General features: G+C 44.8%; 1 protein-coding gene across 1 annotated transcript in view; it reads right to left on the bottom strand.

The window, feature by feature from the left end:
* The window catches only part of LOC142256570 (phospholipid-transporting ATPase ID-like), a 193160-nt gene that overhangs the window by 100194 nt on the left and 73748 nt on the right, over nucleotides 1-19218 (bottom strand). The window contains exon 3 of the mRNA XM_075328358.1: nucleotides 3495-3553. Coding sequence (XP_075184473.1) covers nucleotides 3495-3553 — 59 coding nt within the window. The remainder of the gene's footprint in view (nucleotides 1-3494; nucleotides 3554-19218) is intronic.

The raw sequence follows: 19218 nt of genomic DNA, 5'->3' as shown, positions 1-19218 counted from the left end.
TTTGAAGTTTCAAACATTACAAATAAAAGTATTATTAACAATGAGGCAGAACTTCCATCGTCAGCTCCCGTAATAATATCATCACTAGTAACATGGCGTGGGCACTACGGACCTCCTAGAACAAGCAGGCACTCTGAATATAGCAAATAAGATAAATAAGGTTTACAAATGCGATTATCGGAATTTGGCGGGAGTTCTGTTCTGGATACTATCACCTCCTCGCGGATCATGGCTGCACGGCACAAACGCCTAACCCCTGTCATCAATCCTGTACAACTATGTCTGGAATTAGCGGATTTCTCCGCCCTCCATCCATGGTTTTAAGATGTAACTTCATATCCATGTATTAGGAGGCTGTGTAATTACAGCAGGTAGATAAATAATTGGATAAATAATAATCCTCACATGGAGCCTGTGGCCTGAAATAATCTGCTTAATACCCAGCAGTGACCTTCGGATGCCTTTTAATAACTAGGTTTTAATTAATAGGCGTCTGAGTCCAAGAGAAAAAAAAACAACTTTGGTTAACTTGTTTCAATGGATGATCAGGACAGCCGTGAGGAGCATTTACCCCTAAAAATAACCTGACTCTGACTTCTGTATTAAAGGGAACCTGTCACCAGATTTGGGGCCTATAAGCTGCGGCCACCACCACTAGGCTCTTATATACAGATTTCTAACATGCTGTATATAAGAGCCCAGGCCGCTGTGTAGAACGTAAAAATCACTTTATAATACTTACCTAAACGATCACTGCGGTGGAGTTGGGTCATATGGCCGTCTCTGTTCTACGATGCCGGCGCCTCCTCTTTCGGCCATCTTTGTCCTCCTTCTTCTGAAGCCGGTGTGCATGACGCATCCTACGTTATCCACACTAGCATTGAGGTCCTGCGCAGGCGCACTTTGATCTGCCCTGAGCAGGGGAGATCAAAGTATTGTAGTGTGCCTGCACGGGACCGGCGAGTGTGTATGACGTAGGACGCGTCATGCACACAGGTTTCAGAAGGAGGACGAAGATGGCCGAAAGAGGAGGCACCAGCACTGGAGAACGAAGATGCCCATATGACCCAACTCCACTGCAGGGACCGTTTAGGTGAGTATTATAAAGTAATTTTTACGCTCTACACAGCGGCCTGGGCTCTTATATACAGCATGTTAGAATGCCGTATATAAGAGCCCACTGGTGGTGGCCGCAGCTTATAGGTGTCAGGTTCCCTTTAAAGAGGTTGTCAGGCACTTTATTATTAGGATAGGATAGGCTATCAGTATTAAAGTGACGGACAACTCCTTTAAAAAGTCTTTTATGGCCCCCACTATAGTGTCCTCCCACATACCTATGAAAGGGGCACGGTCTCTGCTTCTTTGTATTAACCAAGGGGTAAAGTTGAGCAATTCAATTTTCGTTGCCTTTGCCTGACACTCAGGCCAGTCCTCCATGGCAGCCAGTCTTCACGTCTGCACATGGCATCTTTGAGCTCTCTGGCACTTACAAGGTGTAATGAAGTGTGTCCCGCCATAATTTCATGACATTCTTTGGCCTACTAAGCGCCATTGATGTATAGGATGCCAGTGTCACGGGTGTGTCATGTGTGACAGACAGTTATGTGGTTTCTGGCCATCAAAGGTCACACACAGCCTCTGGCTGTGCAGAATGCTCCCTGACTTTCCATTGTTCCTGCAGTCAGTATTCATTGGTATAGGTAGCTTTCCTGCTGGGTTCATCTCTCTCCCTTTTGGACGCAGCTAGAGTTCGCCTTCCACGCAGCATGCATAACACGTGCATAACACGCCCGGACATCAGGAGAGAGGGAGGAACAGGCTGGTGGGGGGCGGGGAACTCCTGCATAACCCGCCCGGACATTAACAGAGAGGTGCACACGTCAATCAAAAAGTGCACAAAATTTCAAACTTTATAAAGTTGTATTTCACTGCCTAAACACCCGAGCTGCCCCCTAATGGTATGTACACACTGTGCATGATAGTGCCAGTACTGCACTGGCTGCAGCTTATACACGAAAATCCTGATGTTTGGTTCCCTTTAAACCAAAGGGTAAGAAAATACAACAATTCAGTAGCATCAAAATCTGCATGTAAATGAAGAATATTTTGCAACTGAATTTTAATAGACAGATTAGAGGGCAAGCTCCAATAATAGAAATGAGCACATAGAATGGCAGGACCCTAGTCCAGCCGCCACATCTGCACTCCATGGCCTCTGGACTGTAGTCCTGTGAACCTCCTTCAACCAGTGGACATCCCTCGCTCCTCCTTCATTAGCCGGCATTACATGACATCATGTTTGCGGTGTGTTGTATACCCAACATCACACTACGTCACATAGTCACATAATCAAAAAAGGAGCTAAGGAAACCAGTTAATGGAAACGATTCCCATCGGATGACCCTGTACCGTAGTACTGATGTGGCCAATGGACCAGTTTGCAGTGTCTATACTCAGGGCCCACTTACTACTGATATCTATGAGTGTCAACAGTAACCAGATCCCATCCATGTAACCAATATAAGTGTCACATAACGAGTGTAGCGAGTGTGTACTGACAAGTCTGAGGCACAACGAAAAATACACCTCAAAAATCACCGCAGACAAGGGGGACACCGGGGAAACAATAACAATGGTGTACCCTGGCACTAGTGAGAGGGTAGATGGATACCTCCTAACCTCACCTGTAGCTGTCCCTACTCTTCTAGTCAGTCCATATACAGTCTCTGAAACTGTCGCGGAGCAACATCCTGAGTCCCTGGGAGACCCTGACTAGTGAGAGGCGGGTGAGGTTCACTAAACCCAACGCTGCACTAAAGAGACAAGAGGGTGGGGGAGACAAACAGGGAGTAAAGATCCAAAATGGAGAGGATACAACTCCAGGAGAATCCACAGCAGCTCCTTCCACCAAGGCGGCTTTCATACAAATGCCTTTGTATAGTCAGCATACCTGGCTATTTAAACCCAAGTCTACAGAGCAGGTGTGGCTGACCTTAATTGCAGGAGAGCTGCTAGCAGGAAAACTGACATTAACTACTTCAGTACCAAAGGAAGCGAAACGACATTTAAATGCAGAGTCCTAGATAGAGATAATGGGCTCCAGTCCTCAAGCTGCCACTTGTCTCCAAGAGCAGGGAGACAACCGTGACAATAAGATGGCGGACTAAAGTTTTGAAAAATGCAATATAACAAACAATTGAGATTTATAAACAATTCTTAATTAAATTACATCCATGCAATGATAACTTTGGTATAAGTCTTGGCATCTTTGGCCCATTTTTCTTCATAATGTGACCTCATGGTTACAGTATATGTGCACCAATGTTTTCCGGTTTTATATTTAGCTTTTAGCCACAGCTCTTGTGTAGATATAGTAGGTGTAAAAGTGGAAAACATATGATAAAATGACACAATTATGTGTTCAGTTAATGGCTGAACCCTGGAGCAGTTTCCTCAGTAATTCTCCCCACAATGATTCCAGATCATGTACTTACCGCATACTTGAATTTCAGGTTGAATTCCCGGTCGTTTGCTCGCAGTCGCCTCTCCTTTTCTGTAAAACAAAATGAAATTCCTAAATTAAAACAGTACAAAATGGATTCATGATTTCTGAGGTCACTTATTTCACCTACGATATTTACATAAATTATCCTTCACTCCTCACTTTTTACACAATTGCTATTAGTGGATCGGAACACAATTGTTTATTTCCAGTGGCTAAACTAGACAACCTCAGGTTAACCAATTTAGAACCCCAATTATATAAAATGAAAGATACTCACCACCCGCATCAATGCAACGCTGCTCCAGCTATATATCATGTTTTTGTTCCCAGAGGGAGACCTGACATTGAAGCCAATGACCGGCCGCTGTTTGTCCACTGGGACAAAAAGGTAAAGGCTGCAGTAAACAGCGACCGCTCAATGACTGTAGAGGGCACGTGACACAATGGCAACGTCACCCAGCGGGGGGCACCGTCACCGAGCGGGAACAACAGCACCGATAGCGCTGGAAACGCAGGAGGTGAGTGTTTTTTGTTTTTTTTGGGTCCTGAATTAATTGAGCTTTAGAGATGAGCGAACAGACTCGCAGGACCCTGATCCAGTGGCCACATCAGTAATCTGTGGCTTCTGGATGGAAACCCTGCAAATCGCCTCCTACCTGCCAGTATCAATGGCTCCTCTTTTGATTAGCTGGCCATTACTGCTGCGTGATGCACACGACATGTGCCAGGTTGGCTAATCAAAATAGAGGCCAGAGATGCCAGCAGGTATGAGGTGGTCTACAGATCTCCCCTCCAGCGACCATGGAACATTGACCTGGCCACTGAACCAGAATCCTGTGATTCTTTTTGGTCATCTCTAAGCAACGCAGCTCTAATGTGGGCATCACATGGGACGATAAATCGTGCGATCGCATAAGCGATCGCACCCACTCCCGTCGTTTGTGCGTCACGGGCAATTAGTTGCCCATGGCGCACAAAGTCGTTAACCCCCTGTCACACGTACTTACCTGCCAGATGACCTCGCTGTGGGCGGCGAACATCCACGTCCTGAAGGGGGAGGGATGTTCGGCGTCACAGCGACGTCACACAGCGGCCGGCCAATAGAAGCGGAGGGACGGAGATGAGCGGGACATAAACATCCAGCCCACCTCCTTCCTTCCGCATTGCCGGCGGGACGCAGGTAAGCTGTGTTCGGCGCTCCCGGGGTGTCACATGGAGCGATGAGTGCTGCCACGGGAACGACGAACAACCGGCGCGCAGAAGGAGGAACGAGATTATGAAAATGAACGACGTGTCAACGAGCAACAATAAGGTGAGTATTTTTGCTCGTTCACAGTCGTTCGGAGGTATCACAGGGTATGATATCTCTGACGATGCCGGATGTGCGTCACTAACGACGTGACCCCGACGACATATCGCCAGATATATCGTACCGTGTGACGCCCGCATTATACTCTGCTTTCCTTCTTGCCTACAACCAGGTTTCTGTACCCTCCAATTTACTTTCTCCCCTGTCCACAGTGGATCTGTGGACAACATCTCTCCCTCCCTCCTGGTAACACCACGGCCAATTTTGCACATCAGAAAATCACGGTACAAGTGTAAACCATGATGGACAGACTGGTTTACGGTCTCCCAATCTGAACTTAACAGTCTCATATATTATACCTCGTGGTATTCAGACTGTGATTTCCAGATCTATGAAACTAGCTTAAAGGGAACCTGTCAGGTCCTGTATGCACCTAGAACCAAGAGCGGTTCTGGTTACATATTTACAATAACTGCCTAATAGTCGCAGCCTGTAGAAGCAAAGATAAAGGGATCTTTAGAAAAAGTATATCTAAAGATCCTTTATGATCTTTAGAAATAGGATCCGTACATTCCTTTCCCACGAAGCTGCAAAAATCGTAGTACATGCCCTTATTGTCTCCCGCCTGGATTATTGCAACCTCCTGCTCTGTGGCCTCCCTTCTAACAGTCTTGCTTGCACCCCTACAATCTATTCTAAACTATGCTGCCCGACTAATCCACCTGTCCCCCCGCTACTCCCCGACCTCTCCTCTCTGCCAATCCCTTCACTGTCTTCCCATTACCCAACGACTCCAGTTCAAAACCCTTACCATGACCTACAAAGCTATCCACATCCTGTCTCTTCCCTACATCTGTGACTTAGTCTCCCGGTACTTACCTGTACGTAACCTTCGATCCTCACAAAATCTTCTCTACTCACGTCTCATCTCCTCTTCCCACCATTGCATCCAAGATTTCTTGCGTGCCTCCTCCATACTCTGGAATGCTCTACTACAACATATCAGACTCTCACCTACCTTGACAGGTTTCAAAAGGAACCTGAAGACCCACCTCTTCCGACAAGCCTACAACCTGCCGCAACCCTCAGTCTGATATAGCGCCACACAACCATCTCTACTCTCACGTGCTGTACCCTCACCTATCCCTTGTAGACTGTGAGCCCGGGCGTGCAGGGACCTCTATCCTCCTGTACCAGTCTGTGCCTTGTATTGCTTACGATTATTGTACTTGTCCCTATTATATATACCCCTTTCACATGTAAAGCGCCATGGAATAAATGGCGCTATAATAATAAATAATAATATGCTAATGAGGGCAGGGACTAGTCGCAAGGGCGTTTGTTCCCTTGGTTAGTCAGCCCCCGTAGCATGTAAGCACGCCCCTGTGGGTGTGCTAATATGCTAATGAATGCGCAGCGTCAGAGGATGGTCACTCTCACCTCTCTGCTGCCACTGCACCCAACTCCTGGATTACATATTGATGCGCATGATCCCCGAACTTCCAGTCATGCACAGTATGAAGCCGAGTGTACGTGTCCCGCCTTCAAACTGTGGGTGTCCTAACATGCTAAGAGGATGGAATGAACGCAGGAACTAACGCACTTGCGACTAGTCCCTGCGCTCATTAGCATATCCTAAAGGATCTTTATAAATACTTTTTTTTAAAAGATCTCTTTATCTATGCTACTAGATACAGGGACGGTTAGGCAGGAATTAGCAATATACACCCAGAACTGCTCATGGTTCTAGGTGCATATTGCACCGGACAGGTTTACTTTAACACTGAGAGAAGGACGTGGGAGAGCACAGATCTAGCAGGAGCAGTAGCTCTGACAAATTTGCTATATTTCTTCAGCTTACTCAGCCAGATAAAGAACTTAAAGGGATTTTTCGCATTTTATGTGACTTCAGACTTGTGAATTCTCACAGTGAGCACACTGAATGCTGTCAAGATTAAGTGGTTCCGGGGCTGGAAGTTTGCATATGTTAAAAATTACAATTTTTATTAGACACAGTGGGGATAAACATCCAAGACGTCATTAAAAACCATTTAAAATATTAGTGACTGGTTGCCCCCACACATAACAGTAGCATAGGCTGGGGTGTGCACAGAGTCAAGTGACTGATAGAGACAGCTATCTGATGTATAATACCCACATGTCTTCCCTGCATTTTTGATATTGTTATAACCACATGTCTTATATGTGCACACCCCAGCCTATGCTACTGTTAGGTGTGGGAGCAAGCAGTCACTAATATTTTAACTGGTTTTTAATGACATCATGGATGTTTATCCCCACTGTGTCTAATAAAAATTGTAATTTTTTTTGCAAGTCAAAAACTCTTGTTCTCCTCTCTATAACATGTTAATGAGTTTGTGCTAACTGGGTTGGGTTCCAGCAGAGCCTGGACCCACCCTCTACTTGCTATGGTTTTCTGGAGTACCCTCTCCTTAATCTCCTTTAAGACGTAGTACTCATCCCGGGTAAGGAGGGGTTATCACTGGTGTTTCTCACATTCACACACAACACACAGTTAGGTGCTTTCCCACAGGGGGGATGGCCTGGGACAGATAGGGTGTGGTCATCACGAAGCATGGGACTTTCCCAGTCACTGGGACAACCACCTGTGGAAGAGGGAAGGAGAATCTCGACACATAGTTAGTAGTGATGGGCACTCCGGCTCTTTTTGGTGATCCGGTTCCTATGGCTCCGTTCACCAAAAAGAGCCGGATCTTTCAGCTCGTTCTCGGCTCCTTATTAAATATGTGTTCACCCCAGGTGAACACATATTTAAGATTATAGAACCGCGGCCAAAGCCCCGCCCACCCGCGGCTAAGCCCCGCCCACATACAAACGGCCAATTAGACTGCTGAGTGGGCGGAGTTTAGTCACGGGTGGGCGGGGTTTGACGGCGAAAAGAGCCGTTTAGATATTTTTAGTGGCTCACACTAGTGATCCGGCTCCTGTCGTTCACAGCAGGGAGCCGGATCTTTGTGTCGGATCGTTCGCGACCGACACATCACTAATAGTTAGTTAGCCCGGGCACAGCTTGGGGTGAGGCCCACACTGGGACCTCGGTCCAATCTTCTTTTACCTCACACTTCTGGGAGCGCAATAGGATCCGTGGCTTGAAGCAGACAGCTCAGCCCGGGCACTCCACAGCTACACGGGATTCCAGGGTCTGCGAAGAGTGCAGGAAACACCCGCAGCCCGTTCCACATTCCACATACACCAGAATTGGAGGGAGCCCGACCAGAAAGAACTCACAGTGGGAGCACCAGCGGTAACCTCGAATTGTTCAGGATCGGCTGGGGCCCATCATGGCAGTGACCAGCATCTCCCGGGTAAACCAGGACTGTGAGTAAAGAAAACCTTGCACCCGCAGAGACTGTGTCCGCCTGTCCTTGCCGGCACCGTCGCCCCGCGCTTCGGCGCCCGTCATTACCACAACCCCCATCTCCTCCCCGAGGACCGCTCCACCTGTGGGGAGCAGAAACATCTTAGCTGCTACAACCATCTGCCCCAGAGGACAGCAACAGCAGCAGCAGCTATTCCCTGGCCGCATATCGCAGGTGGCGTCACAACATAATTCCTCTACCATCATCAACCCCCTACCCTTCCCTTTTCTTGTACTCCTTGGGGCCACGAAGCCAAGCAGGGCCACCTGTGACATCCGCAGACCCGACATCACCAGGCCCCGCGACAATTATAAGTTAACCCCTTGCCCCGTGGGTCAAATGTCGACTAGACATGAGCTGACTCGATCAATACAAGTGAATTGAACAAGGCTGGGCATGACTTATTGTAAAGTGGCCTGAAATATACAAAATGCACACTTGGGGCCTGAAGTATGCAAAACGCACACTTGTAGTAACATGATCACCCGCTCCAGGTGCTGGCACTGGAGAACCCTGACAGCGCGCACTGTATACACTGTCAGGATTTACCAGTCTGCAATAACAAAGATTGACTACAGACTTGAACCCCTTTAATCACTTGGGAGTAACAGAAACATTTTAATGGAGACTATTTAGAAAGTTTCTTAACTTTGCACTTAGGAAGAAACTAAAAAATAAAAAAAATCCTGTGCCATGGTGTACATAGCGTTTAATGCCACGTCTTATAATGTCGGCCCGTTACTCTCTGCAGGGGAGGATTATACCGCAGCTGCTGCTTAACTACTTTAAGAATTCAGAATATGAAGCTGTTTTCTTTAATTAAAAGTTATTGACTTAACTTATTAATAGGCACAGCTTCATATAAAAGAAATAACACAAACATAAGGGGCAAATGTGAAAATGGAGCCCCCAGAACCAATCACATCCAAAACGACAGCACACTCAGAATTCAGGCAGTGTAAGCACTGTGTACCCATAACGGCCGAGTTAACCTCCCTACTGCTCTACCAATCCCCTCCGATAAAGTGTTTTTCATTCTTTTTAAGCCAGGTATCTCCAATGAAGCAACCAGTTAATATAGCTATGGTAACATGCAGCATTTTTTATGCTTTTTTTCTGCAGCCAAAACTTGCTCTTTAAGTAGTAAACAATTAAAAAAGTACCCATTTTGCAACATTTTCATATGTTTTTTGGGTGCGGATTACGTGTGCTTTGTGAGCTCCATTCACATCAATAGGAGCCAAGGTGCAATAGCTGAGAACCACCACTGGTGTTTGCTGAGTGACGGATCTGTCATTGAGTCATGGCTTCTGTTCAGAAGAAGGGAAGCCAAGTTTTTTGTGTTAGGCGCCACAACTAATTTTTTTCCTTATGCCTTGCCCATTTGAATTACAGTTGGAATTTATGACTCCCTTCAGCAGACCTAAAAGTGGATATGTTCCACACGTGAGGTGGCAGCAGCATCATTGCAAGCTTTAAGCTTTCTTGAAGAGATGCATTTTCAAGTTCCATCGGAAAGTTTCGAATGTGGTAGATAATCTGACATGCTGGGGCACAGAATTTCAGAGGATGGGAGATACTCAAGAGAAGTCTTGGAGGCGATTGGGTGAGGAACATTCAAGTGTGAAAGAGAGACGGGGGTCTTGGGAGGACCAGAGATTACATGTGGGAAGATAACGTGAGATTAGTTTGGCGATTCATGGAGGAGGCGGATTATGAACGGGTTTGTAGGTCAATGATAGTTGTTTCAATTGGATTCCTTGGGGAATTGGGAGCTAATGAAGGGATCTGCATACTGGAGAAGTGGAGGTGTAGAGAGGAGAAAGGTGGATTAGGCAGGCAGCAGAGTTAAGCACAGACTGGAGAGGTGGGAGACTGTTAGCAGGAAGACCATAGAGCAGAGTGTTGCAGTAGTCGAGGCAGGAGATGATAAGGGCGTGCACTAACATTTTTTGATGATTCAGGGTTGACATATTCTGGAAATATTTTTGAGCTGAAGGAGATGGTAAGATCATGGGTTTCTGGTTTGAAGGATAAGGCAAAGTCAAGGGTTACTCTGAGAAAGTGGACTTCTGGAACAGGGGAGAGCGTGATGTCATGTATTGTGATAGATAGATCAGGTAGGGGAGTTAAGTGAGATGGAGGAAAGATGATGAGTTCGGTTTTGTTCACATTGAACTTTAGGAAGGGAGAAAAAGGATAAGGCTGATAGTCACTCTGGGATACTGAAAAACAAAGAGGTGAAGTCTGGACCAGAAAAGTAGATCTGAGCACTGGCGGATATGGACAAAAGAGGGACCCTGTGCAAGAACAGTATAGGGGCCTCTTTCAGTCCAATAACTCATTAAAATGCACAATTCCACCTGGTTTGGAGGTAAAAGTAGGCCACCTTCCCTCTTGGGCCCCTGTGCGACTGCACAGGCTACGTCAATGATATTTATGCCCCTGGATCTGAGTGTCATCAGCATATAGGTGGTACTTGAAGCCTGAGACTTTATGAGTTGTCCCAGGCCAAAGGTATAAAAAGAAAAGAGTAGGGGTCTAAAGACAGAGCCTTCAGGGAAACAGACAGAGGACGGGATGAAGAGGTAGTGTGGGAATGGGAAATGATAAATGTGTGGTTAGAAAGGTATGAAGAGTTCCAAGAGAGGGCAAGTTCTTTGATGCTGAGGGAAGAGAGAATCTAAAGGAGGAGGGAGCGGTCGACTGTGTAAGGCAGAGGACAGGTGAAATGTCTATTCACTTTGGCGGTAAGTCATTAGTCATTTTGGTTAGGCCAGTTTCAATGGAATGGTGGGGATTGAAGCCAAATTGAAGGTTGTCGAAGAGTGAATTAGATGAGAAGTGGGAGAAAAGTTCTACGTGGACGTGCTATTGGAGCAGTTTGGAGGTAAACAGTAGCAGAGATATGTGACATAGAGGTTGGGTCGAGGTATGGTTTCTTCACGATAGGTGTGATTGTGGTATGTCTGAAAGCAGAAGGGAAGGTGCCAGGAGTTATTGATAGGTTGAAGAGATGGGTTAGGAGTGGGATAAGCATGGTGGGGAGGTTGAGGAAGAGGTTGGATGGGGTCAAGAGCACGAGTGGTGTGGCGCAATTTGGAGACAAAATTAGTAAGCTCTCCTTCAGTGATTGTGGGGAGGAAGGATATGGGGGAAGGGGAGTAGTCTGCTATATGGAGGGGTTGTGGTGTTTGAGCAAAAACACTTGCCTGATTTGGTCAATCTTGTTTTTGAAATGTGCGGCAAAGTCTCCTGCAGACATGAAGGCTACGATGGGCAGAGAAGGGAGTTAAAAGTGTTGAATAACTGCTTGTGGTTGGGCGACAAAAAAGATATTAGGGTTGTGAAGTCGATCTGTTTAGCAGAGGTGCAGGCCGACTTGAATGAGAAAGTTGCTTGAATGTGGTGAAGTTTACTGGGAGCACGATTTCTTTCAGCACCACTTAGCAATTCTGGACACTTGCCAAAGCTTTTTATTGAGGCTATTGTGCCACGGTTGTCTATTGATTTTGTCACACTCTGCCACCATGCACGAGAGGTGCAACCAAATCAATAGCTGGTGTGAGTGTGGTGTTGTAGAAAACGGTGGCACTGTCAGTGTCGTGGAGTGAAGATATGAAGGACAGTGGTAGAACAAAGTCAGAGAGTGTGTAAATATCTAGGTGTGCCAGGTTTCTCCGGGGGTGTGCTAGTTGTTGGACTTGGTGGGTGGCAGGTGAGGAGGACAGGGATGAGAAACTAAGTAGATAGTGGTCAGACAGATTGAGAGGTGAAGTTGTAATGTTAGATTGTATGTCCGTCTGTGTGGGTGGCTATGGAGAACCATTGCATAAGACCAAAGGATGATGCAAGTAACAAAGGTTTGTAGGCTGCCAACGGGTGGATGTCAGTGGAGATGTTGAAGTCATCAATGATGATGGTGGAAATGTCAGCAGAGAGAAAGACTAGAAGCCAGGTGGAGAACTGGTCAATAAAGGCAGCAACCAGGCCCAGGGGTCGGTATATGATGAACATTTGTAGGTTGGAGAAAGAGTAGATGCACACAGATGCCCTTCAAATAAAGGGAGGATAAGGAATGGTAGAAGTGGGATTGGGTTGAAGGTGCAGTTGTTAGAAAAGAGACAACCAGCTCCTCACACATGTATTTTGCCAGGAAGAGGAGTGTGGATCAAGTGAAGAGCACAATAACATAGTGCAGCAGAAGAGACTGTGTTTGTGGCTGTCAGCCATGTTTTGGTGTGGCCCAGGAAGGATAGGTTGCGAGTCGTAAAGAGGTCAGGAATGACAAGGAGCTTAGCTTTTAGTACAAAGATTGGCAGTTTCCACAAACAAGTTGTGTGCAAGTACCCTAAAATGTTGTTGTTCACAGTAATGGTGAAGCTGGGATCTTAGGGTGTGGACACACAGGACAGAGATGCACTATTCACCTCACGGTGGAGGGCACAGTCTGGAGCCGCTCCTTCCCATTACAGACATCAGGAACGCCTTAACTTACAAAGAGCGCTCTTCCCTTCTCACACTCACTTCACGGAGCAACACTCCACACAAAACAATCATCACAAAACAAAAAGTGTGAAAAGTTCAAGGTGGGTTCCTGGAGGTCAGCATAAATCATCAAAAGCCAGAAATCTAAACAGCGGGAAACAATGTGACACATGTAAAAGCAGACGAATCAAACAACGTGCTCAGCTCGGGCATAGTATCTAGCATGTGGCTTCTGAGGACATCATACAATCATGGCTCACTCGGTGGAATGCCATGGGCCGCGAGAGCTTAAGATAAGAAAATAATTACAGAGAGAAGATTCGGGCAACTAGAATTTCAACCGCCAATACTTTAATTTTCATGACCACGGGTATAGTCAAGTCATTAAGTAATACTTCAAATAATAATAATACCCCTTTACCTCTCCCCCTCGAAATAAACAGACTGCACACCAAATCTGGATTTAATGGGCCACAGCAGCCTTTTTTATTGTAACAAACAACATAAACACCAAAAATATACTCAACAAAAACCGGAGGGTGGTTCTCGAAGCCCCAACCCTGCCGATGGATCTTCTACCCAAAACTGTAGCCAGGCTGATCCTTTACCTCCAGCCGCTCAAGCACCGAATCGGAGGCATCAGTTAAAAAACAACCTGGCCTATTATGAACCCAAGCCCCAACCCGCGGCCCATTCAGGCCTACAACGGGATTCCTCTACCCACCAGCAAATAAAGAGTCCAGTTGAGGGGTCCAGAACCTTGTGGGTCCCCCCCACCGTACCGCCACAAACCCCAAATTCCATTTTCGAGGACCCTCCTTCCCCCCCTTCGCCATGCTGGTATGACAAATACAAAGTTATTCAATAGCAAATACATGTAAAGTAACCGAAAGGCAGTTACCGATCTATAAAAGATTTTTTTTTTTTTAATTAACGTAAATGAGATGAAACTTAATAAAATTGGAAGGGTGGGAAATTTCTCCCTATCCGTGCCTAAAATGGATGACCCCACTAACAGACCAACCCTTATAAATCCCCTATTTTTCCCTCCTCCTCTTAACTACGCCCCGACACTATTTAAAATCGCTTATTTCCGCACCCCCTAAATATCTTTTAACCCCTGCCTAACCCCAATCACTTGTACCCATTTTAATTCCCGTCCTAACCCAGTCATGTCGGCCTCCCTTTTAAGGCAGTACGGCCTCTCTCGAGAGAGATAAGTTGCTGCTTGATGACTTGGCCAACTGTTATCTCAGGTGTATAGACCGGATCCGTCACAAATGCGTTTCAGTTCAATTAATTTCCAATGGAATCGCGGCAAGATGCGGTCACATGTGGTTGCGTGCGTCATACACAATCGTATGTGACCGCATCTTGCTGAAATTCCTTTGGAAATTAATGGAACTGAAACGCATTTGTGACGGATCTAGTTATGCGGCAAAATACCGCTGATGTGAGCGGTGCCTTAAAGGGGTTTTCCAGTTTCAGAAAACCTCTACTGCTGTGAGACAGACACACCTAACCTATGCACGGTAACTGACTCTACCTCAAGCAACAATGTGAACAAGACCCTATTGCTTTGAGGCGTTATAAATACACCCTTTTTTCTTGCACCCAGCAGTGTGTCTTTTTCATGTCTACCATTAAATAATATTGCTATTTTGCAATAAAAGAGTGCGGTGATTTTCTTCATTCTGGCTGAATGATCACAGCCAGGTATATTTCAGTGATAAACATACTTTTAATAGCTGACAGATCATAGCCGCACTGTACACTAGTCACACAGGCAAGACCCTGGTGGTTTCTCCTTGCCTGCTGACACTTACTGACAGGTCTCTGCCCACGTGTGTATAATATTTGGGTAAACTATTTGGGTTTATAAATTCTTCTGTAACTAACGCCATCATTATGTTTTGCAACAATAAGTTGGTGAAGGTCTTGAGACAGCTCACTGATTTTACCCATCATGAGATGTTTCTTGTGTGGCACCTTGGTAATGAGACACCTTTTTATAGGCCATCAGTTGAACCAGCTGAATTATATTTCACTGTGGCAGGATTGCATTCTAATTACTGATAGATTTCAGCTAGAGTCGTGACTTTCCATGGCTTTCTTTACCTCTCTTTTTTCATGTGTACAATACTTTTGTCCCAGTGTCATTTCTTATTATCATACATCACTAAATTTATAGACACTTATGGTTTGACTTCTTTGCCTGTGTGTATTTGATGGGTTGTTACCAACATCTGGTGAGAAATTCATGTCAATAGCCCCTTTAGAAATGATATTCACTTAGAAAAGTGGTGACGTGTTCAATACTTATCTTCTGTATATTTTTTTGATATATGATGGTCCATATATAGACTTATAATGAACTCATATAAGAAGAGCTGATACTTATGATGAATTATAGACATAAGTATTTGTTAATTAAGAGGGCATTTATTCATGACGCCGAGTCTACATGACCCATTACTACACTATGGGCACAATGGAAAGCTTCATACAAGAGCCTGCAGGTATGAGTGTTATGTGTGACCGAGTGACCTCCCATTACACAGCCTGTGGCGTGTGATTCACAAGAAGTCTCCTGCAGTATTATATCATCCAACAGGAATGTATGGCGGGTTACATATTAACTACCGTACATAGCACGACGTACCTGCCATCGTGGCTAGACATTGCAGCTTACCTTCACCTATGATAAGTGGTGCAGACTGTGAATAAGGATGAGGGGAATGTGCCCGATCCCTGGGGACTATATACTTGCAAAAATGTTATATTTTTCTGCTTTACAACCATTCAAATCTATGAAGGGCATTACATTTACGACACATATCTCCAAACATGTCATATGCATAGGATACAGAATAATGCTGTGAAAATTTCTGCCTTTGGCTACATCATGTTCTATACTCTAGTCACATAAAAAGCTGCATCCGATATTCTCCAAAGTTTCCTTCCAGACAATCACATCTAATACTCTATTTCCTAACGACTGGCCTTTCAAACTTGGCACATAAGGATAAAAAGTGTGAAAAATTGTGTAAACTTGGGGCATTTTCTGATGCACTATTGAAAAAGTCAGGCTCAAAGCCAAAAACTACATTAAAAATGTGGATTATTGTGTACAAATCTGAGATAGAAAAAAAAATTCCCAGACAAAGTGTATTTTAGCTAGGAAAAAAAGCAGCCAATGGAATTGTGAGTGCAGATCTGGATGTGAATGGAGTATAAAATATACGATAAAAGGAATGTGTCATCAGGAAATGTCCACTTGTTGAAATCATGTTTGATAACTGCCATCTATGGAAGAAAAAAATGCACATCAGAAATCGTGCAAAGTTCCTGCAGGCTACTAGGCCGAAAACAAGACTTTTCAGCAGTCTTATTATCATCACAGACAGTAATACAATGAACGATAACACATATATATACCGTAAACAACACAAGATCCATCTTTCACAATCAGTTCACCACCTCTCTATCCCTGTACACTGACCTTTGCTAGAATAAGTCAATAGGGTCAATCTACTGCTTGTTACTACCTATGTCCATATGGCTGCCGAAAGCAATAGGAAGCATGAGTCTAATATTAGACCTGGTGACCAGTGTCAAAATTGCAAGATTTATTGTGATATAGAATAGTGTCTGCAATGTAATAGTGGCTGAAGAAAGTAATATTTTTTTTATTTTTTTTTTTTAATTAATTTGGCCTCTCCGTTGTGGAGATATTAGCAATCAAAATATTTGGCAGTTAATGAGTTAACAAAGTGGGTGTTATAGATAGTTTTCTCTGGGGGTGTGTATTTCTTCCCCCTGTATGATGCTGACCAATCATAACCAGGCAGCAACATTCAAAGGAAAGAAGAACACGGACCCACCACAGCTTACAGCAGATATCTCAGTGTGTGAGACGTAATGATACAGCTATGATCTCTATCTATAAGCTATGATCGGGGGGTGTTCTTCCTTTGAGTATTGCCTCCTAATTATGATTGGTCAGCATCACACAGGGGGAAAAAAAAAACCACGCCCCCACCACAGCTTAGAGCCGATATCTCAGTGTGTGAGATGTAATGTTACAGCTCTGATCTCTCCTCTAAGCTATAGTGATGGTGTGGTCTTCTTTCCTTTGAGTGTTGCTTACTAATTATGATTGGTCATCATCATACAATCATACAGGGAGAAGAAGAACACGCCCCCAGTGAAAACCATCTGATAACACCCAGTTGGACTTAAGAAAAAGTTAACTTGTTAGGTTCCAACTACTTTGATTGCTATATCTCCAAAATGGATAGGCATAATAATAATAATAATAATAAAAAGTTTTATTCCAGTCCACAGCCATTATTATATCCTGTGTAAAGTGCAACATGGAAATTTGGTTAAAGGTCCTTAAACAATGGGTAATTTTCTAATAAGTTGCATTATTCCATTGTTTTCTTCAATAAAATGACGCCAGGATCAGGGCATGCGCGTTCCACGATCTTCGGTGTCATTTTACTCAGGACACTGTAGAGATAACTATGAGTGGCAGTGGCGCATGTACTACTAAAAAAGAAAAACTCAATCTGCGCATGCACCTCTGCTTATATTCGTCTTCACAGTGTCTTCAATAAAATGGTGGCGGAGGTTGCGGTACGTGCATGCGCTGATTCCGGTGTCATTTTATTGAAGACACTGTCACAGTAGCAATGCGCATGTGCCGCCAACACAGCAATGGCGGTACAAAATTTAAATAAAAAAGGTGGTGAGCCAGGAGGAGGAAGCATTCCACAGCACCCGACCCACAAAGTCCCACTCTGATGGTCAAGCCACTGCACCAATGACGTCTGGAGTTTTCATAAAGGATTTTTCAGCAATCAAGCCTCGGATGTCTATACTGAAGGTATGTATGATTTGAATCAGCACCCTGTATATGTGAAACACTTGCTGGTTGGTTCCCTTTAAGGGAAAAGCAGAAAAAAAGAGCAAAAACTGGTCACTTTTGACCTAGTGACAGCACCTCTTTAAGCTCATGTTTCAGCTTTACTGTGCAGCCTGGGACAGAATCTGCCATTTAACAGAGCTTGAAAAAAGACAAAGAAACCCATTTTTATTTTTGTTTTAAACATTAGTGCGATACAATATTAATTAGTTGATTGAAGATCAGAAGACAGGACCCTACTAATCTCCCCAGCCTAGAATAAGCGTGAATTATGATCCTGTCTATTTTATTAACATTGGGCTCTCAAATCCTTGGCTCTGTGTTGGACATTTTGGATAATTGCACTGAACTTGCATGATTTACTATGAAAACAACCTGGATCCCAAGTCTGCTTGAGCCAGGACAGACAGACCATAGCTGCCTCTTGCAGAAGAGCCAAGACCATGTTTGGTGATGACTGTGGAGCTCTCAGCCTTGTGCAGAGCATAACTCACTGGATATTGCAGGTTGTCAGGGGTCAGTGAGCATGAGCATAAATGATAAGATGTAAGTCAGCTGCTGCATATTCGCCTCCGATTCATAATATTCACTTTTGCATCTTTCTGGAATGTTTTTCCTGCAATATAACCTTAAAGGGGTTGTCCAGCTGCAAAATATGAATGACCTATCCCCAGATTAAGTCATCAAGCCATGCACAACCTGTCTCCTCCCTACATCTGTGACCTAGTCTCCCGGTACCTACCTGCACGCAACCTCAGATCCTCACAAGATCTCCTTCTCTGCTCCTCTCTTATCTCCTCTTCCCACAATCGCATACAAGATTTCTCCCGTGCATCCCCCATACTCTGGAGCGCTCTACCTCAGCACATCAGACTCTCCCCTACCGTGGAAAGCTTCAAGAGGAACCTCAAGACCCACCTCTTCCAACAAGCCTACAACCTACAATAGCCCTCAGTCCAGTACACCACTGCGCAACCAGCTCTGTCCTCACCTATTGTACCATCACCCATTCCCTGTAGACTGTGATCCCTCGCGGGCAGAGTCCTCTCTCCTCCTATACCAGTCTGTTTTGTACTGTTAATGGTATAACGTATACCCTCTTTCACTTGTAAAGTGCCATGGATTAAATGGCGCTATAATAATAAATAATAATAAATAATCAATATCAGATCAGTGGGGGTCTGACCTCTGTAATTTGTTCTTAATTACTCTGGGGGCTGCAGAATATAAACACTTTGAATGGCAATGCAAAGCACAGTCACCTGCAGTGTGTAGAGGCCGCTGCCGGGTACTGCAAAACAGCCATGTCCTTTTGAGTAGGAACTGCCATACAATGAATGGGGCTGAGCGTTACAGCTCCTTTTAAAGTATTTACATCTGGTGATCACCAAAAATTTTAACAGCTGATCGATGAGGGTGGCGGGTGTCGGACCCCATTGAACTAATATTGGTGACTATGGATAAGTCATCAATATTGTGACGTCTGCCTGGCACCACAGACTCAGGATTGTTGTAACGGACTAGATAAGCCGCACACTCAGCAGGATCCCGAGAGCCCTGAACCTTTTAGTCCCTGTACAGAGAT

This window comes from Anomaloglossus baeobatrachus, chromosome 1 (genome assembly GCF_048569485.1).
Source record: "Anomaloglossus baeobatrachus isolate aAnoBae1 chromosome 1, aAnoBae1.hap1, whole genome shotgun sequence".
In the NCBI taxonomy this organism is placed as follows: domain Eukaryota; kingdom Metazoa; phylum Chordata; class Amphibia; order Anura; family Aromobatidae; genus Anomaloglossus; species Anomaloglossus baeobatrachus.
Note: the sequence above shows the minus strand (reverse complement) of the source record. Positions and strands in the feature narration are given on the sequence as shown.